Source organism: Globicephala melas, chromosome 15 (assembly GCF_963455315.2).
Source record: "Globicephala melas chromosome 15, mGloMel1.2, whole genome shotgun sequence".
Classification (NCBI taxonomy): Eukaryota; Metazoa; Chordata; class Mammalia; order Artiodactyla; family Delphinidae; genus Globicephala; species Globicephala melas.
In genome coordinates, this window is record NC_083328.1 from 71097832 (window position 1) to 71123111 (window position 25280).

Consider the following 25280-nt stretch of genomic DNA (forward strand, 5'->3'; position numbering starts at 1 on the left):
TATATACACACACACACACTAATGTGTATAAAATAGATAACTAGTAAGAACCTGCTGTACAGCACAGGGAACTCCACTTCGCTGTACAGTAGAAACTAACACAACACTGTAAAACAACTATATCCCAATTAAAAAAAAAATCTTTTGAAACTTGTTTAAAAATAAATAAATAAAAATACTACCTTGCTAAATAGCAGAAGAAAAAAAAAAGAAACCTGAGATGATGCATTTCTTTTTATTCTTTTTATTGGCCATGCCACGTGGCATGCAGGATCTTAGCTCCCCGACCAGGGATCGAACCTGTGCCCCCTGCAGTGGAAGGGTGGATTCTTAACCACTGGACTGTCAGGGAAGTCCCAAGAGATGCTGCATTTCTAACAAGCTCCCGGGGGATGCTGCTGGGCCGTGGACCACACTTTGAATAGCAAGGGCTAAAGCCACTGTAACTGGTATCGTGTAGCCTGGGGCCCAAGCACTGTCAATGGCAGAATGGCCCAACCCTTGTAGGGAGCCCTTGTTCCCCAGCCCTGAGACCTGGCTGCATGCAGCATTTCCAAAGTTCTCTGTGCCTGCCCTTTGCATCTCTCACCACACTGCTAGCTGCGTGGTCAGTGGAAGGCAGGGTCTCTGAGATGCCCGGCCCAATTGTCTGGCACATTGTAGGTACTAAATGAAAATCCACTGTAGGTGCTAAATGAAAGCCCCTGTGCCCACTTGCAGGAATAAACACACCCGGCAGCACCAGGGGCTGCAGGCTGGCAGGGGCTCCTCAAACATGCCGGCTCCCTATAAGCCTCAGCTGGGCTGGCAGGAGCCCAGGGGGAGGATAGTCACACCCCCTCCTGTTTCAGAGCCTGGCATCTGGGTCCTGCCAGTGCCCAAAATACCTCCAGAACAAAGAGGAGGCTGACCACAGCTCAATGTCCCCACCTGTCCCTTCGACTTCCTTTCCTCACCCAGGTGTTGGAGGAAGGGGGTAGCACCTGGTTGGGCTCCACCAAGACGCAGCCCCTCTTGTGAGGGCAAGACTCTCCCGTCTCCTGGACAAATCACCCTCCAAACCACCTGATCCTTCCTCAACTGTCTCAAGACACCCACCGCAAACCTTTTAATAACCATAATCATCACAGCCAAAATTTATCCCGTGCTTATCCTGTGCTAAGCACATTCTAGACACAATTATAATGGGGGTGGCTCACTCTATCTACTAGGATGCAACTGGCCACAAGGAGCAAAATACTCAACTTACAGTGGCTGAATCAACAAACAACAATAACAACAGCTAATAATAATAATGCTTGCTATGTAACAGCCACTGTTCTAAGTGTTTTACATATATTAACTCATTGAATCCTCACAACAACTCTATTAGTGGTCTGTACTATTATGGACCCCTTTCTATAGATGAAGAAACTGGGACCAGAGAGGTAAAGTAACTTCCGTAAAGCTACACAGCTCTTAAGAAGCAGAAATGAGGCTAAAACCAGGGTTGTCCGACTCCAGAGTCCTGGCTTTGAACACATCTGTAACATAGCATACTCTCTGGTCCCTTAAATCACATGACAGCAAATGACAACAGGAGGCACCTCCCAAGCACCTGTCATGTGCAGGCATCATCTCATTTCTTCTCCACGACACCCTCCTATGCTGCTCCCCTCGGACAGGTCATGTGGTCTCTCCGAGCCTTCAGCTCCTCTTCTGTAAAATGGGAATATGGGTTTGACCCCCTGCTCTTTTTCATTGCACCATGTTGCCGCCCCCGTGACCCGGTCTTCTGACCTGTCTGCGAGGCCAACAGATGAGATGTTTATCCGCCTCCCTAAAGCTTAGAGGACTACAGACATGCCCAAGGCCATTCAGGGGGTCAGTGGCCAACCCAGGACTGGTACCCAGATCTCCTGACCCCCTGAAACTCATCAGGGACCTACTGCTACCCAGATTCCTAGAATATCCTCCTCCAAGTTTTGCTGCCTTGCCAAGTTTCTTAGGTTAAAGAAAACATTTGTTCCCTTCTTCTTCGTCCTCCTTCTCTCCCTCTCCCTCCCGCCTGTCCTCCTTCTCTTCTCGCCCTCTGGAAAGTCTCCCTAGGAGGTGGGTGGACCGGCAGAATCTGCCAAGGCAAGGCCATTCAGAGACCGGAGACGCCCCGTTTAGGAGGGGCTGAGGGGGAGAAGGCTTTCAGGCGGCAGAGCCCCTAGCTGCGAGGCAGGGCCAGAAGCAGGACGGGAGCAGAAGGTGGCAGCTGAGCCCCAGTCCCACCTCCCAGCGGCCTGGCTGGGTGTCTGGCCTTGGACAAGCCACTCAGCCAGGACTGTCCAATGGAACTTCCTATGATGACGGAAATGGTCGACGTCTGCACAGTCCCATACAGTTGGTGCTGGACACATGCTGCTACTGAGCACTTGAAATGTGGCGAATGCAACGGAGGAAAAGAATATTTAATCTTAATTCATTTACATTTAAATAGCCATATTCGTCCAGGGTCTATCATACTGGACAGCAGGGCACTTAACTTTTCCAAGCCCCAGTCTCCTCTTGTGCTTGACAAGGATGGTGATACCCCTGTCCTCCTTGGCCAAGGATGGCTGAGACAATGAAGCGATGGGGTGCTGTGGTACAAGCCCCGGCTGAGAGTCGGGACTCCTGGGTTCCAGACCTATTGACATGCTGTGTGATCCAGGCCAAGCCCCACAACCTCTCTGAGTGCCCTGGTCATCTGTACAATTAAGAAGTCACTTTGGATCAAAGTCTCCTTGCCAGGGATGGGGTTTGGGAGAATGTAGGAACCCACTCCAGTTACACCAAGTGTGTCTGTACGACTGTGCGTGTGAGAATGCGTGTCTGTGGGCGCTTCCCTGGTGGCCCAGTGGTTGAGAATCCGCCTTCCTATACGGGAGATGCAGGTTTGATCACTGGTCAGGGAACTAAGATCCCACATGCCTCAGGGGAACTAAACCCGCGCACCACAACTACTGAGCCCGAGCACCTCAACTAGAGAGCCCACGTGCCGCAAACTACAGAGTTCACGTGCAGCAGCAAAAGGCCCCGCACGCCGCGACGAAGATCCGTGTGCCACAACTAAGACCTGATGCAGCCAAAAAAATAAGTAGATGAAATTTTAAAAATTTTTTTTAAAAAATGAGTGTTTGTTTGTGTTCGGGTGCGTATGTGTATATTTACCAGGGGAAAGCAGGCTCAAAGCTTTCCCAAAATTCTCAGAGGGGTCCATGACTGTTCCAACAATGAGAACCCCAGTCTAGACTGGTGTTCTCCCAGGGAGCCTTTAAAAATGGAATTCCCAGGCTCCACTGTCAAGGAGTGTGATTCAGCAGCTTGGACTTGGGGCCCTGAGATCTGTATTTGTAGCAAGTTCCCAGCGATTCTGATGTACAGCTGGGGGAGAGAAACACAGGCAAGGAGCCAGTTGGACCTAATGTTTTATGACTTGATGTGTGTGAAACTCCTCATCAAGCAGTAGTACACATTTTTAAAAACCAATTGGGATTTCAGGAACTAAGAGAGTAAAGAGGAAATAACAACGATCCTAACAAGACCCCTTCCAACCCCCTTCTTCATTTACTGACACTGCTTTGCCAGCCACGGTGCCGTGTGCTTTATAAATATTAACCCATCTAATCCTCATAACACCCACTATGAGGCTGGTAGTACTGTCCCCGTTTTACAGACGAGGAAACTGAGGCACAGAGAGGTGACCTGCCCAGGATCACACAGCCAGTAAGCGGTGGAGCCAGGACTGAGATCTAGACAGTTGGGTACCAGAGTCCATGCTCCATCGCACTCCCTCAGAGCATCCTTGCTTCACCACCTCCTTCTGAGGATGAGGATGACCCAGGAGCCCTGAGTGAGCACCCCTCCCAGCCTGAGGCTGACCCAGGGATCCTGGAGGGTGCTGCTCTGTCCCTCCCGCCCCACCCCACGCCCAAGACAACCGCGGGCCCCACACTCACTTGCCCTCAGAGCCGTAGCTGTTCATGCTGTCCTCGATGGACTCGTGGCTGGCCTGGCGCAGCGTCCTGCTGGGCATCTCCACCGCCAGGCCCGTCTCCGTGCTCCTCTGGATGGCCCCCTTCAACCTCCGGCTGTCCCCTTCTGGGCAGAGTGGCCAAGAGAGATGGGGGGAGAGACATGGGGTGGCAGGGGACAGAGAGACCAGTCCTCTGGTTAGTGTTTCAAAGGCTGGTGGCGGCCCAGCTTCGGCCTCTACCATCCCCATCCCCAGTCCCTCAACCTCCTCCCACCACCGGCCTCACCTGCACCCACCCTCCCTGCCCTTTACACCTACCCAACAAACAGAAATCACATGAGTTCTCTTAGCTGGCAGATTCATTTACATGTACTTTTTTTTAAAATTGAAGTATAATTGATTTAAAATACTGTGTTAGTTTCAGGTGTACAGCAAAGTGATTCAGTTTTTTTTTTTCAGATTATATTCCACTATAGATTGTTACAAGACACTGAATATAATTCCCTGTGCTCTACAGTAAATCTTTGTTGCTTATCTATTTTATGTACTGTAGCTTGTATCTATCTGTTAGTCCTATCCTCCTGATTTGTCCCTCCCTCCCTCCCTCTCCAATTTGGTAACCATAAGTCTATGTCTGTGAATCTGTTTCTGTTTTGTATGTAGATTCATTTGTATTATTTCTAGATTCCACGTATAAGTGATACCATATAGTATTTGTCTTTCTGTCTGACTTACTTAAGTATAACATTCTCTAGGTCCATCCAACATGTACTGTTTCTTGAATTCACTTCTTCCCTGCAACCTTCTCCAGATCATTTCCCTCCTCCTCTTCAGCTCCTAGTTACCGAGCACCTACTATGTGGCATATTCTCTGCCAAGTGCTTTTCATGGATTTAGACCAGGGTTTCTCCACCTCAGCACAACTGGCCATGTGGATGCATTGTTGCTTAGCTGTCAGGCACTGTCCTGTGCACTGTAGAAGGTCCAACAGTATCCCTGGCCTCTACCCACTAGATGCTAGTAGCACCCTCCCTCCAGTTCAGTCATGGCAGTCAAAAATGTCTCCAGGGCTTCGCTGGTGGCGCAGTGGTTGAGAGTCCACCTGCCAATGCAGGGGACACGGGTTCGTGCCCCGGTCCGGGAAGATCCCACATGCCGCGGAGCGGCTGGGCCTGTGAGCCATGGCCGCTGAGCCTGTGCGTCCGGTGCCTGTGCTCCGCACGGGAGAGGCCACAACAGTGAGAGGCCCACGTACTGAAATTTAAAAAAAAAAAAAAGTCTCCAGACACTGCCAAATATCCTCTGGATGGGAGGGGGGGCAAAAGCACCCCTGACTGAGGACCACCGATTTAGACCACTGGCACCCTGCCCAGGTTTAAACCCCGGATCTCTTTCTACTGGCTGTAAGACCTTGGGCAAATCACTAGTCTCCCTGTGCCTCCACTTCCTCGACTGTAAAATGGGAGAGCAGGGTTATCATGAGGACGGCCCTCTGCCCTTCTATTCCCTCTCCCGTCAGCAGCTCACACCTTCGCTTCCACTTCCACTCTGTGATCAGACGTTATCTTATCCAAGCTCTCCTTTATCATCTCCTGGCCCCTCCCACCCCAGGCCCTTCTCCACCCAGTGCCCTGCTTTGGCTTTCTTCCTGACACTTACCACCCCTGACATGTTCTGCACTACTGGTCTATTGACTAGCTTCCTCCACGCAGAAGGTAAACTTCGTGAGGACAATGCATTTCATTGTGTGGCGTGTTGAAGCCCCAGGGCTGAGAACACAGTCCAGCCATTGTAGGTGCTTAATTACTAACTGCTGGATGAATGGGTGTCTGCCCTGAGACTGGTCTTAATCCACAGCCGCCCAGGAAGCCGTGGCTCCTGCTCACGTGGGATTAAGGTGCGAGGGCAAGGGACTGGCCTGCGCATAGAGCCGGAAGGCAGGGCTGGGGACGCGGGGCACCGTTTGACCCTGGGGCGGCCTCTTGGCTCTGTGCTCCACATCCTTGAGATCACGGCAAGCTCTCCCTCTCCCACCGCCCTGGAGGGGCTGTGGGTTTGCTAGAGGTGGAGGCAGATCCTTAGTGGGACCTCCCCCATCTCCCCACAGAGTCCGGGATGAGCTGACAGACCCCAGGGCCTTCACCAGAGCTCACTGACTGACCCATCAGGGGACAGCAGTGCCACCCAAACCCCGGGATCCTACTCAGCAAGAAGATGGGGGGCGGGGCCTGTGTGCCAGGAAACAGGGCGAGGCCAGGACACCTCCTACTGGTCTTCTCCTGGCTTCCCTCCTCCCAACTCAACGACGGTGTCCCCTTCCTCCCTGACTTGCCGGCAGACAGACAGACACGTGCACACACATGCAGAGGTACAGGTGCTCTGTGTGTGCTTCTCAGAGTGTGTGCCCACATGTTTCTCTCCTACATATATCTGCGTAATTCAGACACAGATGTCCACATACTCAGAAAATCACACACACACACACACACAGGAAAATGTGAAGACACAGTATGTTAATGTATGTCTAAGTGTCTATATTTGTGTGTTGCCATGGGTCTCCACACAGCTGTCATTCTGTGCTTCTGAGGCTAAATGGGCATGTGTGTCTGGGCATGTGCCAGCCACATGCAGACACGTGGCCGTAAGAAGTGTACACCAACCCACTCAAGAACGCACACAGAGAAACCGACACAGCGCGCGTGTATGTGTGTGTATATGTGTGTGTCACCCTGGGTTATTTCTGAACACGTGGGGGAATGTGTGTGTCCCTGTGTCTGTTTCCCGTCATTCCACACTTCGTTCTTACCCTACTTTGTATCTGAAGTCCCCCTCCCAACATTTCTGTTTCTCTGTGTATAGCAGGGTCAGAGGCACAGAAAGACTCAGAGACACACACATGCTCACTCAGAAACACAGACTCACAGGCACAGAGAGACATCCCTCCAACACACACACACACACACACACACACACAAGCACAGTCACCTCCAAGGACAACCCCCTCCTTACAGTGGGGATACAGACCCACAACCCGGTTACCCCGTAGGCAGGCTGCAGATACCTGGCCTGGGGTCTTCACTTCCCCACTGAGCCCTGTTCTGGAGCCCCACACTGGCTCATCCTCACTCAGCAAGGTCTGACACATTTCTCCAGGAAGAGGGCGGACCAAAGCATGACAAACAACTCAGTCCCTAAGGGGCCTGGGCGGGGGGAGGTTTGGAGAAGTATGGTTCACGTCTGTGTAGCACTCGACAGCCCCAAAGCATTTCACATCCAGTACCCGCCGTGGGCCTCAGAACAGCCCTAGCTCAGCACGCAGGTAAGCCTGGCTTTGCAATCAGGTGGCCCAGGCAGAGTCCCAGCTCTGCAGCCGTAGCTGTGGGACCTCGGGCAAGTCAGGTGGCACCGTGACATGCTACCTTCCCCACCTCGGGAGTCCCCAATCTGGAGACCACTGTTGTACCCAACCATACCACACAGTGCCACCACCTAACCTTGTCCATCCAACCCTTCCTTTTGTCATCTCTTGCTGACTCGGTCATGGTCCAATTCTTCACTTTGTCATCTCTTGCTGACTCAGTGATGTCCCCAGAGTGACTGTCCCTAATGCTTTCCCACTCCCCATCTCATAATCCCATCCATCCTAACAAGTGACCTTTCTCCCACTTGGCTGAAAAGATGTCTCTTGGACTTACTCTTTCTTGCTTCCATCTTTCACCATCCTGAGACCTTTCCACCTGCCCCTTGACACTCCCTCCCTCTCTGAGAGGAAGGAGCGATCCTTGACCTGGCCCAGCCTGATCTGCCCTCTGTCCTCCCCATCCCACCTTCTCCCACCGTCACTGGGACCTCCTCCCACCATTTGTCCTCCCTGGGCCTTGAATCTACCACCTCTCCATCTTCTGGCTCCTTCCACCCCTCCTGCAAGCCTGCGCAAGGCTTCACTTCCTTCCCCACTCCCTTCAATAAACACACTCCTTCAGAGAACAGCCTCTGGCCACCATATGCCCAACCGCAGGACTGACTACACCAGTCTCCAATAGTGGCTCGTGACCATGCAAAAGGGCCTTATCTCGGCTTCCAACCCCAGAGTATGGCCCTTCTGCTTACTCAACAAGCATCTACTGAGTGCCTTCATGTCTGGTGGGGAGCCCTCCTGAAGATGTTAAACACACTCCCAAGTGCTGGTCTCCACTGACCATACACACATGGATGGGAGACCCTGCTTCGGTCCATAGGAGCCCAGAAATAGGTCCTGGTGTGACCCACTGCACTGGACAAAGTTGATGCTCCGCCCACATCCCCACACATCTCCCTTCTTCCCACTTTCATGAGGTCCCACCACACTGGCTTCTGAAAGCCACAACAAGCCAACTTTTTTAGGGTCTGTTTTTAGATCTTCCTTTGGGCTACTGAGCCCACTTTGTCCCCACACAGGCAGAGGCAGAAGTGCCTGGGAATTTGTGGCCCCCAAGCCCCTTAATCAAAGCCTAAATAGAACAAGAGAATGAACGCTCGGGTCCTTTGCCTCAGGTCAGAACAACTCTGGGGCATAACCCAGGCTCACGAGGAAGCCTGCAGGAAGGGCTGAAGCCGCCCTCTGTGGGATCTGCCCAACAGCACATCCCTGCTTGTTTCCTGGGTGCCCAGCCTCCTTGGGAAGCACTTCCTTTGTACGTCACCTGCACACGAATCTCATCTCTGGGCCCTTTTGGGGAAACTTGACCTAAGACACCTGGCTTAGCTGGCATCCTAAGGAAGTCAAGGTTCAAAAAAAGCTGCACAGGTGGGTTCCAGCATCACAGTGAAAATACCATTCCCTCCAGGAAGTGTGGTAATAACAAGATCAGCTGCACAACAGTGCAGGCATGGAAGGGGCCCCCTTTCTGAAGGGATAGTTAAGGATCAAGCAAGAGGCTCCTTTGTCCGTGGTTATCCTAAGGCTCCATTGGGGAGGCCTGGAGTTTGAGTCCTGTAAACTTTGGGTACCAATTGTGAGACTGCCCTCAAGGCTGGCCACTGTGATGTACAAGTAAATGGAGTGTGGATGACCTACTTTTGGCTACCCACTCCCACTTGCTGTACCCTGTGGGTTCTAAGTCCCTCCTCTCAACCTGTGCTGACAGAGAGAGAGAGAGAGAGAGAGAGAGAGAGAGAGAGAGAGAGAGTGTGTGTGTGTGTGTGTGTGTGTGTGTGTGGCAGGGGGTGGGTAGGCATCAGGCAAAAGGTGTGTGGACAACTGGAGTCCCACCAAAACACAGCAACAACTTGGGGTACCAACACCTGTGTGTGCCAAGCACACACCTGATGCGGAGTACAGCAGAGGGAGGAAGAGTGGGGTGATCCCTCCTCCATGGAGCTCACAGTTCAGAGGCGGAGGCAGACATTAAACAGATGATCACACTGATTAATCACAAGTGTGTTAAGGGCTTTGAGGAGTAAGTAAAAGATGTGATGACAGCACCCACTGGCGGCCCAGTGGGAGGGACACTAATGTAGGCTACTGACTACTTCGTCCTTTGAATGACAGTCACTTCAGATCCCTCTCTTGGCCTCTGTGATAGTGAATTCTGGTAGATCCCCTCCCATCTACTGACCACAGCCGCCATCCCTACACATGGAGCCCTCGCTCTCCAGTCCTTCGGTTCTTCCTCTCTAGAGCCTTCCCATCGCTGATTTCATTCCCCTCCCACAACATGAGGACCACCCTAAGCAAAGGAATCCTATACCTCAATCTATAGCCCTTAACTCTGTCAAGACCCAATACTTCCTACTGCACTCTGGACGTTGCTACCTGGATGAGGAGCTGGCCAAAACTAAACCCGTCCCACTTTCCCCAGTCAAATCCTCTTGACTTACGTTCCCACTTTTCCCAGCCACAGACTCAGAACCCCCGAGGACCTCTCTGACCTTTCCCCCTTTCTCATTAGATGCCAGGTCGTATAAAGTCTTTGCCCTTAACATCTCTTATCTCTCTCCCTTTCTGTCCATTTTCACAGCCAACTACCCCAAGTCTAAACTATTTTAATAGCCTCCTAACTGGTCTCCCTGCTTCCAACCCACCCACTCAGCAAGTCATTAACAGATTAACTATCTTAAAATACCACTTCAGACCAAGATATTCCCTTCCTAGTAATTTATAAATTCACAAATAGTCAGAAAAGCACACCAAGCTATGCACGGAGAGGTTCCCCACAGCACCATTTACACCAATGAAATGCTGACATTAACTGTCTGTCAACAGGAGATGGGCTTACTAAGTGACACATCCCCAGAATAAGATACTGTGCAAGTGTTAAAACGAATCATCTAGACCTACAACTACAGTGATATAAAAGATGGCTTCAACATACTGTGAAGTTAAAAAAGCATGTTGCAGGACACCATGTAAAGCACAAGACCATTTTTGTAAAGCTATAGATAACGTAGCTTTCTCTTTCTCTTCATGCATAGACATAGAAAAATCTGGGAGGATATTACCGAAACCATTAATGGGGAATAACTGTAGGGGGAAAGATTGCTAGAGGGTGTGTGTGTAAGATTATTTTTGTAACTTTAAGTATAAGATATATACAGAAATGTGCACAACCTTTAGTGTACAGCTTGACGGATTTTCACAAGGTAAACACACCCATGTAACCAGCAGCCAGATGAAGAAACGGCATTACCAGGGTCCCCAAAGCCCACTCGTGCCCAGTCTTCCAGGCTCTATCTTGCTCCACAAGGGTAGCCACTATCCTGATCTCAAACATCAAATATTTTGCCTGTTTTTAAACTTTATATACAGAGCGTGGCCTTTGGCGGTGGCGGGGTGCTGGCTTCTTCTGCTCAGTGTCACGTTGACTGTATGAGATGCGTCCATATTGCTGTGTGTAGCTGCAGACTGCCTATTATCACTGCTATAAAGTATTCCACTGTAGGAATACGCTGTTCCACAATCTACTTACCCACTGTACTGTTGACGGGCATTTCATTTTTTTTCCAGGTTGGGGCTATTAGGAATAATGCTGCTTTAGTGCATGGCCTTTGGTGAACATTTGTGCCTGTGTCTCTCGGAGGTATACCTAAGGGCGGAAATACACCTAACGGCTGGGTCATAGGGCAGGCATCTGTTCAGCTTTAGCAGATGCTACCAAATGATTTTCCAGAGTAGTTGTACCAATTTACACTCCAATCAGCCCATTGGGGAGATTTTATTTCTCTTTTGTAGGCTGCTGTGTCTTCTGAGTATTTTATAGCTAAATGTATTAATTCTAGAACGTAAATGAAGGTAAAATATAAATTTATAAATAAATCATGACTTCATGCCATGATCCTATTTAAAACCTTAGAATAGCTCTCCACTGCCCATCCAATGAGCTACCCGCTTCATGCTCAGGCATTCACGACTCTCCATTATCTGATTCCCTCCCCATCTGCTCCTGATTCCCCTCTCAGTCTCCGCACTCCAGCCCAGCCAGGCACCTCTTTGCTCCATGTACATCCTCAGTAACTGCCTCATCCCCATTTTCTCTCCTTTACTTTCCTGCCTTCCTAACCTTCCCTATCAAAATTCTGAGCATACTCCAGAGTTAAGTTTTAAATAACAGTTTATCAGAAACTCGCCAAACTCTTAGGGCTGTTATGAGGATTAAATATAATAAGGTAATGGAATAATATAATGACATTTAATCCTCAGGACATCCTAGGTGGGCTGTGGCACACAGTAAGCGCTCAATAAGGTGGCTATCATTAACAATATTACCACTGTGCCAGATGCTATGCCATGTGTTTTACATAGGCATCTTCTCATTTTAATTCTCACAGTAAGTTGTGAGACAGTTACTACCCCATTTTATAAGGTAAGAAAATGAGGATAAAGAAGGTTTAAGTAACTTTCCCAAGGACACACAAAACTACTAATGGCAGAACTAGAATTCAGGCCTATGTCTTTCTGACTCCAATAACCATGTTTTTAATGAACCACTAAACTAAACTCACTGCACTCTGTCACAGAATATAAATGCCATCTCTTCCACAAACCCTTCTCTGATCAGACTCCTTGAGTCCCAGGGGCACTTTACCTTCACCTTTATTAGGGTATCTACTCCACTGCACCTTGAAACACAGTCCTTGACCACCCTACTGATTTCCCTGTCTGCTGTGTCGGCTCATTCAGCCGTCACCTCCCTCCCGCACCATGGACAGCACCAGCATTGCCCATCCCACTAACAGTGCTTAACTGAATTGCTTTTATTTTTAGGATGTGTCTTCAAGAAAAGTGCGAATTCTCCAGTGAAGAAAACAAGTAAGTCTCATTCAGCTGTCCATAACTGAATACGAATGTGTTTAATGTACCTTCTCCCAAAAGCAAGTATTCATAAAGGAACAGGAATAAAATGCTAATAAATTATTAATGACATTACTTTTAGCACTTACCCTTTACCAGACACTATCATATACATATAATATTTTATATATAGTATTTCATATACATGATATATTAAATTAATATAAATTACATGTAAATTATAACTTTATAAATGTATATTTGTTTACATGTTTTATGTATGTTTATATAAAATTTAGCCATAACTCTGAGAGTCAAGTATCATTACCCTAATTTTACTAAAAGGAACCAGACTCAACGCAGTTCAGCAGCTTGCCCAAGGTTACACCAGACAAGAGAGTGCTAGGTTTTAAATCCAGACCTTTGTAAAAACAGATCTTACACTCTTAACCACTAGAGATCTCAGTAATGTGGTGGTGGAAGGGAGAGGAGGGAAAGAACACTACCACTCTCCACTTCGACATTTCATCCAAAATGGGTCTTTACAGCTTTGTTTTCTAGATGAGGAGCCCAAAGCTGAGAGAGGTTATATGACTTGCTGCAGGTCCCCAGGCTCTAAAATCCCTAACCACGTCACCGGCCGGAGTATAATCTCGTTTCTGTGAGCGGCCTCCTCCAGGTCCATCTCACAGCCTGTGAAGCCCTCCAGACACAAGAGCTCTGGGTCAGTGGGCTACTTCAAACCAGGGTGATCCCCTGGGGCTCACTGCTTTCCCTTCCCACGGCCACTGCCCTTCTTGTCCCTCCAAGATAAATACCCTGGAGGCTACTGCCTCTTCTTCCTCCATGGTCAGCCTCTTCCTGGCCTAGCTATTCCCAATGACTTCAAGCGCCTCATGTCTCCCCTGCCCAGGTCTTAAAACTCATCTGAAAACCAAGGGCTGAGTTGACATGCAGGCACTCAGGCCTCCATAGCCCTGATGCTGCCTTTGGCTGTATCTCCAAGGACAGGCCAAGGAAGCACAAACCCTGAGTGAGAACCCTTTACCTTCCCCCTCTTTTCTCCAGAGCTGTCGATATCTGCCTTCCCTTAAAATCAGAGAAAATTCCTTTTGGAGGGAACTCAGGGGTCATCTAAACCAAGGCCTTCCTTGTATAGAATGGCAACTGAGACCCAAGAGGGACATGAGGTAATGACCATGTTGGCATTAGGATTCAGGTCTCCTCACTGCCAACCTCTCAGCTCCATTTCACAGTAAAGAGCCACTCACGACTATTTCTGAAGCATATGCAGGAAGCAGCAAGGCCTAGTGGTTACAAGCATGGATGATGGAGTCTGATGGCCTGGGTTGTAAAGCTGGCCCCAGTCACGTTATTAGTAGTGCTGTCTTGGGCAAGTTACTTAACCTCTCTGTGTCTCACTTTCCTCTTCTTCTTCTTCAAAAAAAAATGGAGAATGTAATTTATGTGCCTCATAGGATGTCTGTGAGGATTAAATTAGTTAATACTTTTTTAAAAAGTACTTAGAATAGGGCCTGGCACATAGTAAGCACTATTTAGTACATGACATATAAATATTTGTTAATTAAGTAAACTGTCTCCATGCCTCCTTTGGGGACACAAATTTGAGCCTGCTCTGCATCACCAAGTTCACAGCTCACATCCCCACATACTCTTGCCTGGATGACTGTAAGAGTCAATTAACTCAGAGGCTCCCAAGCACCTGCTCAGAGGCCAGTGCGAGTGTGACAGTTAGGAATATGCTGGGAACTCAGTTAAAATACAGATTCCTTGGTCTTCTCTCCTGGGGAGTCTGGTTCAGCAGGTCTAGGGCAGGGCTCATGAATCTGTAGTTTTAGAAAATCCCCTGGTAACTCAAGTACTCGGTCAGGTGGTCAGTCTCTACTCTAACTGGTATCCTCTTCTATGAGTTCTCCACTCTGTGGCCTGCATAAAACCTCCACTGTGGTACCCCATTACTCGCAGAATAAATTCCAATGGCCTTAACACACACTGCCTTTCTGACCTGGTCCCCAGTTACATTTCCAGTCTTGTTTTTTTTCCCCTATCCCCAATGTGCTCTACATTCCGTTCACACTGAATAATTCAGGTAATTCCAAATATTCCATGTGACTGGCTACTCCAAATGTCTTACCGATCATCCTGCATAGGAAATTCTCAGCATCCTCTTCTCTGGAGAAAGATGCTTTTAAAAACAACTGTTTGTTGAAGCATAATATACAAAGTGTACAATTACATAGTATACAACTCTTAAGTCTATAGCTTGATGAATATTACAAACTGCACTCATTTACAGAACCGGCGCCCAGATCAAGAAACGGAGCGTTACCAACATCCCCAGAAGTCAGCCCCTCATGAGTAGCAGTTACTTCCCCTCCAAGAGTAGCATTATCCTGGCTTCTAACAGCCCAGATTGGTTTTGCCTAATTCGTACTTCTATATACATAGAATCACCTAGCATTTACTCTTTAGTGTCTGACTTCTTTCACTCAACATTATGTTTGTGAGATTCACCCATGTTGATTGTTTCATTGCAGTTCATTCATTCTTGTGGCTTTATTGTCTTACATTGTGTGAATATATCAACATTATTTTTATTCTTTCTACTGTTGATGAGCATTTGGGTAGTTTCCAGTTTGGAGACATTACACACAGCTCTGCCAGATACAATCTTGTGCACGTCTTTTGGTGACCACCTGTGTACATCTCTTCTGGCCACACACCTAGGAATGAAATTACTGGGCCACAGGACATGCATTTGACATGCTCTTTAAATGGGTTAAACAAGATGTGGACTGGAAAGTAAGACTTAGATTATCCTTCGGCAGGAAGCAATACTCTGAAACAATGAGGCTCAGGACTGAGAAAACTGTTGATTAACTGTCTATTTGGCTTACATTTATATTCCCCAAATGTAGTATTTGTTAAGTCAATGTATAGAGGGCAGACAGCACCCAGGACAGGAGAGAGAGGAGTGAAAAAGGCCTGGATCATAGTAGGCATTCAGAAAGTGCTGGCGATTATAATTAACCTCTTCAAGGGTCAGAGGTCAACAGCTCACTGATACCATCTCTCACAAAATTGTCATTATTTCATGGATTCTAAGACACACTTTTCAACATCTCTGAAATCAAGATGTGAATGACAGCTGATTAGCATGTCATAGTTAAATCCTGACATGTTTTTCTCTCTCTTGGTGGCATATAAAATAACGTTGCGACTTGCAATTAGCTGGACATCCAGATGCAGCAGGAGCTGTCCGTGGTGCTGAAACAGAGGTAGCACCTCACAGGGAGCAGAGATCTCAGAACAAAGCAACCCTATCCCCTGTTTGTTTTAAGACCACAGTTCTTTCCCACGGGCTTGCTGATGTCTCAAATTCCACCCTTCCATGTAAAAACAGGAACTCCCACTTACTGGGCTCAGCCAGAACCTATGATAGGTGCTCAGCAGACATTATTTCATCCAAGCCTCACAACCACGAGTGTCTCCATTTTCAGAAGAGAAAGCTGACTCATGGAGGTTAGTGAACCTGCCCAAGATGGTAAAGCCTTAAATGGAAGCATGATCTTGGTTCAGTGCAGACCAGAGAGTAATTTTTGCCCTTTAGGCCGCTTTTCACTGGGGTGGCGGGGGGCAGGGTCCCGAGGACCTTTATCCAAGAGGATCTGAAGGGGGAAGAGGGAGAAATCGTGAAGACGCCCAGATGAAACAGGTAGGCGCAAGGGAGGCAAAGAGCACATGACAGGGGTTTGAGAACACTAGACAGGGAGAATTTGAAGATTTGAGAGGATCAGCTGGGTAAGGTACATAAACGTGCTTTGCGACTCTAAAGGGTTCTGTTCCGGAAGGAAATGTTATTCTCACTTATTCAGTGAAGAATATATTTATTGAGCTCATTTCCTATACCATGCTTTTCTTGATCTTGCAGATTCTAATAAGACACAGTCCTTGTCCTTAAGGAACTTACAGTTAATAGATGGGGAGAGGAGATGAAACAGATAAATAATTATCATTTATTCAAAAAACTCTTACTAAGTGCCTGTTCAGAGCCAGGGCCTGTGCTGGAGACTCCTAACACAGATGCATTAAACCCAGACCTGGCTGAAACTCCCAATCTACCAGGAGTCAGCCAAGTAAAGGGACAATATTAACACAAGGTGTCATAATTACAAGATAGTATAGTTCAAGGGCAAAGATATACACAATATTATGAGAGCCGAAGAGAAGGTAATTAATACAGCACTGGAAGTAGAGGCAGGGTCTGGGTTGTAGGGAGAATTATTTCAATGCTGAGTTATACTTGACTACAAATAAAATCGTAAGATTTTATTGTAGATGGAAGTGCTACATTTTGGGTGACCACAACCAAAGGCTATACTGACAAATGGAAAACATGTAGAGAGAGGGCAAAAATGTGGAACCAAAATATAAACTGAGGACAAAGAGTTCTGAATGCAGAGTAAATGCACTTGGGGCAGGGGGAGGTCCTACGCTTAGCAGGGATGGCCAGGGGAACGTCATTCACTCTATTCCAGCTCCCGGTCTACCGAGAGCATGGGAAGACTCCAGAGTGGTAAGACTTTCTGGAGAAGGGGGCATCTCAGCAATCACTGGAAGGAAGACAATTTACAATTCCCACCAGTTTCCCCAGGAAGCCATTCCCACCAGCTCTTGGGACAAGCTGAGCAAGCGCTGGGAGAAGTTGGGCTGTGAGCAAAAGGTACAGTCTGTGGTCCCATCTGGCACCAGGAAGCTTCATAATCCACATAGCTTTCAAGGCTTCCAGGATCTGCCCCAAATCTACACTACAAGTCTGACATCATGCACATACCAGGTGTTCCATCCACACTGGATTACTCATCATTCACCAAACAGCCCATGTACTTCCATCTTCTTAAGAGCACAGGCTCTGGAGTCTGAATAACTGGGTTTGGGACTAGAAGCAGCCCTCTGAGATTATCTGAGCAAACTAAAGAAAGTTACTGAACTTCTCTGAGCCTCGGTTCCCTCAAAAAACAGAAATAGTAATAAAACCCACCTTACTTTGTTATAAGGATTAAATGTATTGGTTAGCTCTCGCTAGGTTGTGCTGCACTAACAAGTGACCCTCAAATCTCAGTGGCTTATAGAACCATGGTTTAGTTCTTGCTCATATTAAATGTCCCTTGTGAGTTAGCTATAGCTCTACTCCATGGATTCTTCTGGAATCCAGGATGAGGAGCAAGCCTTATCTAGGACGTGCTAGTCTCATGGCAGAGAGAAAATAGAAATGACGGAACCATGAGATAGCTCTTCTAATTACTGCACTTTTCTCTATGTATATTTCAAAAAAAAAAAATTTTTTTTTAATATACAAAAGTAAAAATAAAAATATTCCCCTGGGCTTCCCCGGTGGGACAGTGGTTGAGAGTCCGCCTGCTGATGCAGGGGACACGGGTTCGTGCCCCAGTCCGGGAGGATCCCACATGCTGCGGAGCGGCTGGGCCCGTGAGCCATGGCCGCTGAGCCTGCGCGTCCGGAGCCTATACTCCACAACAGGAGAGGCCACAAAAGTGAGAGGCCCACGTACCGCAAAAAAAAAAAAAAAAAAAAAAAAATGCCCCTAATAATGTAAAAAGGCCAAAGGTGTAGGGGCGGTAAGGAAGTTCTCTCCCTAGGCACACGCATTGGGGAGAGAATTCATCAAGCTACCAAAATGATTTGCTGGATCAAGGCAGCATGTCAGCCTATTGTAGCACAAGTCCACATTAATGTGAAATAAATCTTCTCATGACCCTTGTGGGGCTGAACTCAAGAACACAGCATATGGACAGTGACTGTCATGATAAGATAAAGGCACTCAGGGTGCTTTTATCTTAACATGATAAAGGCGGTCCAGTGGTTAGGACTTGGCACTCTCACTGCCAGGAGCCCAGGTTTGATCCCTGGTCGGGGAACTATGATCCCGCAAGCCATGTGGCATGGCCAAAAAAAGAAAAAAAATTTTTAAAAAGATAAAGGCACTCAGTAAATTATAGCCACTATTATCAATAATACTCTGAGATAGACAGCAGCATCCCTAACTCCCAGAAATTCTCAGAAAACTGAGCCTCTGAGAACTGAAGCAGTTTGCCCAAGGTCCCACAGCAAGTGAGTGGTGGAGAGACAATGCAAAACAAACCCATCCTATCCACACAAAGAGGTGAACACATATGTCCACAGCAGCATTATTCATAACAGTCAAAAACTGGAAACAACCCAAATGTCCATCAACTGATGACTCCATAAGCAAAATGTAGTAGTATATCCATCTACTGGAATATTATTCAGCCATAAAAAAGGATGAACTACTGATAAACGCTTCAACAGAGATGAACCTTGAAAATAAGCAAAATGAAAGAAACCAGTCATGAAATACCGCATATTCTATCTACGTGACTATTTATATGAAATACCCAGAAGAGGCAAATCCACAGAGGTAGAAAAAAACAGAGTAGTAGTTGCTAGGGGCTGGGGTGAGAGGGGACTGGAGTGTGACGACTAATGGGTACAGGTTTCTTTTGGCGGGTCTGGAGGGAGGAATGTTCTACAATTGATTGTGGTGATGACTGCATAACTCTGAGAATATAGTAAAACCCGCTGAACTGTACACTTTAAATAGGTGAATTGTATGGTGTGTGAATTATCTCAGTAAAGGTCTGCGTGTGCGCGCGTGCGTGTGCGTGTGTGTGTGTGCGCGCGTGTGTGTGTGTGTATCATTTCCCAGGCCCTGCTGTTAACCCTTATTCTACACTGACCCTCACAGAATCAAGGACCCAGTAGTGTCGGGTGAGTAGGCTTTTCAGGTCAGCACTGGCCTCTGCCAGGGGCCCCAAAGGGCTCCAGCTGAGCAAGGGGCCAGCGCACAAAGCCTGTTGCGAGGGCCAGACGAGGCCTGGGCTCGGCGGTTTGGATCCCAGGTGTGCTATCTTCAAAGCACCCACATGCGCTCGGATCCCCACGATGGCACATGGATGAAATACGCAGTGGTTACACGGAGCACAGGGGTCGAATTCCTTAATGACAGTCCCACCAGGGCAAACTTTCCTCTGTGCCCCGGGGCACGCCCCCTGCACCGCCCCACCCCCCACCCCCGCTCCGGCAATACCACCTTCCCCGGTCGACAGGTGGTCAGCTTCCTTCAGAGCCTATCAGACCCAGAAGAACTAGCCAGGATCACCTGAGACCCACTGATTGGTACCAGCTGGAACCAGCTGGGACCATTCCTCATGAGAGCAAGCCTACCTTAGATGAGTGGCTCTCGGCACCAGAGGCTGCTGGTGAAGCCGGCCTCAAGCAGCATACCTTCTCAGTTGCCACTCAACTCATCCAAATCCCATGACTGCTCAAAAACCAGTCCCTCTCAGCACCACTGCACAGGAGACCAGCTAGCCCAGCACCCACCTAACGCTTTCCAGGCGAGAACTTCCCCACACACTCGCTTAATGCACGCTGGGGTCTCATATTCGCTGGATGGAAGTTCCATCCTTTACCTTCGAACAGTTTAAACAAATCCCTCCTTTGATCTGGCCTTAGCTGAGCTGCAGAGCAGCTGGGCCCCATCTTGGCTAAGAAGCCTAGGTTTCTTTCTGCTCCCTCAAATGACAGCAAGGACCATGGTCCTCTTGTAGACTGGCAAGGGTGTCTGGCACTCAGCAAGTACTCCATACATTTGCAGAAAACCAAACGCTACGCTTCCCAATTCCAGCCCTGTGCTCCTCAAACTTTAATATGCAAATGAATCACCTGGGGATCTGGTTAAAATGCAGATTCTGATTCAGTAGGTCTGGGTGGGGCCTGAGAGTCTGTATTTCTAACAACTCCTAGGTGAGGTTGATGCTGCTGGTCTGCAGCCCACACTCTGAGTAGCAAGACGCTAACCCACTCCACTCACCCTCTTTTCTGATTTCTTTGCCTTTCTTGGTTGTGCAAGGATACTCTTGGGAAGATGATGGAAGCTGTTCTCACTTTCCTTAGAAAAGTACCTGTCAGCACATACACACAGTACGTTGTATAAAAATTTGAGGCTTGCAGTCCATGGGTTAAAAAACCCTTCCTTTGGACAAACCTTAGTTCTCATGGAAAAGAGGATGCAGTAGGGGACAGCGGGAAAAAAGTCCCAGCAGAGTTAGGACTCCTGGGTCTGGTCCTAGCTCCACTATGGACCTGCAGTGCACCTCTCTGAGCTTCCGTTTCCCCACCATGAGGGGACTGGACTAGATTACGATGATAAACAGGTTTTCTCTTTTTATGCCAACTCTGGTAGCTGTTGCCTAAAATATCCCGTGTTAAGAATTCTTAGACTATGTCTGGATTTGGCAGAAAAGGGTGCTGTGATTGACTGGTGATGCCTGCCATGGTCCCAGGAAAGGGTGGGGGGGGCTTAATTGATTGGTAATGTCTGCCAAGGTCCCAGGCCTGGAGGGCTATGGGCTTCCTGCCAGGTAACCAGCCTACCTGGAGGCTGGAGAGCCCTTCTAGCTGTGACATTCCATAACTCATTTAGAGTCATCCCAGATTGGGGAAAGTGAGATCTGTGCTTGTCCTCAAGGGAGCAGGAAGGGATAATTCTTTAAGCTGCTGGCTTCTCAAACCTGCCACCCTGCAGCCCCCTTTGAGACGAGGTAGCAGAATCCCTGCTACACAGCAAAGAAGGACAGTGTGTCCTTGCACTCTCATCTTTGGTTATTTTTAACTCCAAGGACAGAGGCGCAGGCAGAAGCTGAAATATAGAAGGGCTGCGGCAGGCCACCCAGCCTCCTGAGGGAGGGGAAGCCACCACCCTCCCATCCCCCCAAGATGCTCCATCGTTGGCCAAGTGAAGGTCAAGGCAAACTGCCAAGGGACCGGGGAAAGTTCCTCACCTCCCATGTGAATCCTTCCACAGCTCCGCCCTTCCTTGGTACAACCACAGACCCTCTGCCCGTTCCTATCCCACCACACCCTATATCCTTTTCAGTCATGCATCCAGTCCACATACACGTGCCGGGCCTTGTACTAGTGCTGAGGACACGGCACTGAGCAAGGCAGATGGGGGTCCTTGTCCACTGAGCCTTTCCAGTCTAGGGTGGAAGACAGACCACACACAGGATGGCAAGACAATTTGGTAGTTACAACTGCAGTAAGCACTTGGAAGAGGACATGGCTGTGGTCACCCCACCCCCACCCCCAGGCCTATGAGTTCTTCTTCAAGACCTGGAGTGTTCTTCATCCTTCTATCCCTGACACAGAGATTAAGCTGGCACGGAGGAGGGTTCACACAGGGAATACTTATTGATTGGACATATTACACAGGAGACATCGCCTGGGGTTTGAGGATCCCACAGGAGCCTATCTCAGGCAGAATGAGATTCATTTGCTCATTCACTCATTCGCCAAGCATTTTTCTGAGCACCTTCTATATGTCAAGTACTGCTCTAGGCACTGGAGCGAAAGCAGGGAACAAAAATAAGGGAAACCATCTGTCCTCCTGAAGCTCCGATCCAGGGGAGGCAGGCAAACACCAAAGTGCACAAATACGTGAACACACAGCGGGTGTTAGAAGGTGATGGGTGCAGGGGTGGGTGTTTTGGTTTTAGACAGAGGTCAGGGAGGTGTCACCATGCTACGTGAAGGAGGTAAAGAAATGAGCCACCTGGATATCTGGGGGGAAAGTGCTCCCAGCACAGAGGACACAAACATACAGACCCCAAGTGGATTTACGTCTGTTATGTCTGACAAACAAGGAGGCCAGAGCCGCTGGAGCAGAATGAGAAAGGGGCGGTCTGAGATGACGCGGCAGGTAAGAAAGCACAGACCTGGGGAGACAAACACACTTTGCATCAAGCCTGGCACACAGTGGATGGAAATGATGGTGATGACGACGCTGCTGCTGCTGAAGCAGCTAGCGTGCACCGGGCACCGGCTGGGTGCTGCACCACACAATTAACATGGACTCATTTATCTGATCCCCACAACAACCCATGAAATAGCTCCTATATTACCCCCATTTTACAGATGGGGAAGCTGAAGTTCAACAAGGTTTGTGCATCTTGGAGGTGGCAGGGCTCGAACCGGAATGCTTGGCAGTCTGGGGCCAGAGTCTGATGTCTTCTGACCTTACCAGCCCTGTTGCCCAGGCCCTGCGAGTGAGTGAGTACCAGTTTCCTTCCTTCCCTGAGTTTTTAAACCTTTTGGACCCTTTTATGAATCTTCTGAAAGCTGTTTATCTCTCTTTTTAAAAAATTCTGGTTTTCTCCAGAAAAAAAAAAAACATAGATGCACAATGACACAACTTGTACATAATTTCAAGAGGTCAAGGTGATGACTTCTGGTCCCAAAAGGAAGCACGTTATATACATTTGTAGCTAAAGCAAGAATTGTCAGAGTTGTCCAAAGAGGCAGGAGAGAGCATGTGTTCCTACTTCTACAATTTGTCAAGAGCCTACTGGGAGTGAGGCACTTAAGAGATTCATGGTATTTCATTTAACACTGTGAGGTGATTGTTACTATGCCCCATTTACAAATGGGGACGCTGAAGCACAGAGAGGTTAAGTGACTTGCCCAAGATCACATGTTGGTATCTGGCAGAACTGGAACCTACTCCAGTTGTAGCTGACCCCTGACCTCAGTCTTTATTCCAGACAGCCTCCTTCTGAATTCCCAAATTGCACCCCTCATCTTCCCAGAGAGGGCAAGAAACGTGCTCAAGGTCTCAGAGCTCAATATATTTAGAGCAGGGTCTAGAGCTGTATTGCCCAATATAGTAGCCACGAGCCACATGTGACCACTTAAATTAATTACAATTTTTAAGAATTTGGTTCCACTGCTGCACTAACCACAGTTAATGTGCTGAACAGCCACATGTGGCTAGTGCCTGCCATTTTGGACAGCGCAGAAACAGAACATTCCATCGCAGAAATTGCTATCGGACAGCACTGCTCTTGAATTTGGTCTCTTGACCCTCAACCTAGCGTTTTCCTACCATCAGAGGCTATTAGAAATTAGATTTGCCTGATTACTGAAGTGAATGGAAAGGGAGACGGAAATAGGGCAGCTGAAGTTGTGCAAGGGAGAGAGCAAGCTCAGAAAGGCTTGTGAGAGGGAAGCTTCAGTCGACATCTTGTACAGAATAAAAGACACGAGAGCCATTGGCTTGGGACCCACCTTGCCGGCAAGGAACCCGCCCATATGTCTGGTTACAGGGACCCTCTGCTAGCTACAATTCCCATTGCCTTGTTGAAGTCTGCAGTCTCTCTAACGGGGACGGGGCCTTCTATCCAGTGGAGAGAGATCCAGCTGAACGGCCAGTTCCCTGGGAGAGAGAACTCAGTGGCTGAAGCACCTGCTCACTTTCCTGGGGCAGGAAGGAGACTGAAAGCAGGGGGCATTCTGCAGCCAGCCAGGGCAAGCCCTGGACCCAACAAATCTGTTGGTGTGGGTACCGGGCAGTGACTCAGGGTGGAGTGGGGGCTGCAGACAGTGGACAAGCTGCCAGAGCAGATGAGAAGCTGCCAGAGCAGATGAGAAGACCTAAACCGCACTCCGGCTGCAAAACCAGCCTGGGGTAAGCGTGCTGAGCTGCCTGGCCACACAGTGCTCCCCGAGGACTATTTTATGCCTGCAAGATGCTCAAACGCAACAAAGCTGGATCTCCCTGGTGGAACACTGTGGAGGGAGAGAAGAGAAAGGACCTTGCGGACCTGCCTGCCGTGGAGAAAACCACGGGGGCTAAGGCTGGAGCCCTTATATAACCCTGTAATATAATGGTCTCCCTCCTTCCCTTCCTTCCTTCCTTCCTTCACAACTGACTGTTCCAAAAGCCTACTGAAGGTGGGAGAAAAGAAGAGGATTAGACGGAAGACATGGATTAAATTCTCATCCCATCTCTTATCAGCTGAGGAGGTTTTCGAAACCCCTTAACCCTCTGAGCTTCATCTTCCTACCCGTAAAAGGTGGGTGATCTTACCACCTACTCCAACTCTGGAAGGCTCAAATCATCCTAATAATACTGACAATGATGACTGTCATTTAGTGAGAACTTTTTGACGATGTAGCTCACCACCTATAGTAGGGTACACATTCAGCGCTCGATAAAAACCTCTTGGATGTTGAATTTACCATGTAAATATTTTACGTAACAGTAGTAGCAGTAATCATGATAATAATAAACTATTATGGAGTAAGTGCTTTACTACTGTACTGAGCATGCACGTTACTCAATTCTCCCAGTGACCTGAGAGGTAAGTACTATTATTATTTCCATTTAAGACATAAGCACTGAGACACGGGGAAGTCATTTGTTTAAGGACACAGCCAACAGGGTAGGACCAAAAAAGGGGGGGCGGGCAGGGTTTAAATCCAGGTCTGGCTGAATTTAAAATCTATCGCCTCTCGAATCATATAAGTACTCTGTAGACAACAAAGGACTGTACACATTAGATTTTCCACATCATTGCTGTGTTAGGATTAATGGTGATGGTGACTCGGCACAAGGGGAGAAGGCCTTTCTGCAGTCGAGCTCTCTGTCAATGGAAGGAACTGCCCTGAGAGGGTGTGAGCTCCCTTCACTGTCACCCGAGGGTGGACCCCCACTGGACTGGGGGTCTGAGGCATGGTCCCCAGATGGGAGCCTGGGTCTGCACCGCGAATCCCAAATGAGGTAGAACATCAGAATCAACTGGGGAGCTAGTGAAGAAGTAGATTTCCAGGTTCCAGCTGAGGTTTTCAGTTGAGTCGCTCAGGATCCTGGCTGCAGATGGAAGAGCATGGGCAGAGCAGGTGAAGAATCACTGGGCTACTGAAATGCTGAGTAGCCTCTGTCCTCAGCACTGCTGGATCCTAGAAGCCATGGGAGCCACCAAAGGACCCCAGGATGCGCCCTCAAGAAGCGTGTGATCGCTTACTAACCACAAAAACTTGCTCTGTGCCAAGCGTTACACCCACGGCCCCACAGACTCCTTCTCCCAGGCCACCCCTTCCCCGGGTTCCCTGTGTCCTCTTTCC

The 25280-nt window shown here is 48.4% G+C and overlaps 1 protein-coding gene across 2 annotated transcripts in view; it reads right to left on the reverse strand.

The window, feature by feature from the left end:
- Nucleotides 1-25280, reverse strand: part of RIMS4 (regulating synaptic membrane exocytosis 4) — a 63247-nt gene that overhangs the window by 18118 nt on the left and 19849 nt on the right. Inside the window, exon 2 of one of the 2 annotated variants that reach the window (XM_030843579.2) lies at nucleotides 3969-4110. In XM_030843579.2, coding sequence (XP_030699439.2) covers nucleotides 3969-4110 — 142 coding nt within the window. The remainder of the gene's footprint in view (nucleotides 1-3968; nucleotides 4111-25280) is intronic. The other variant, XM_060285132.1, reaches the window with a different exon arrangement.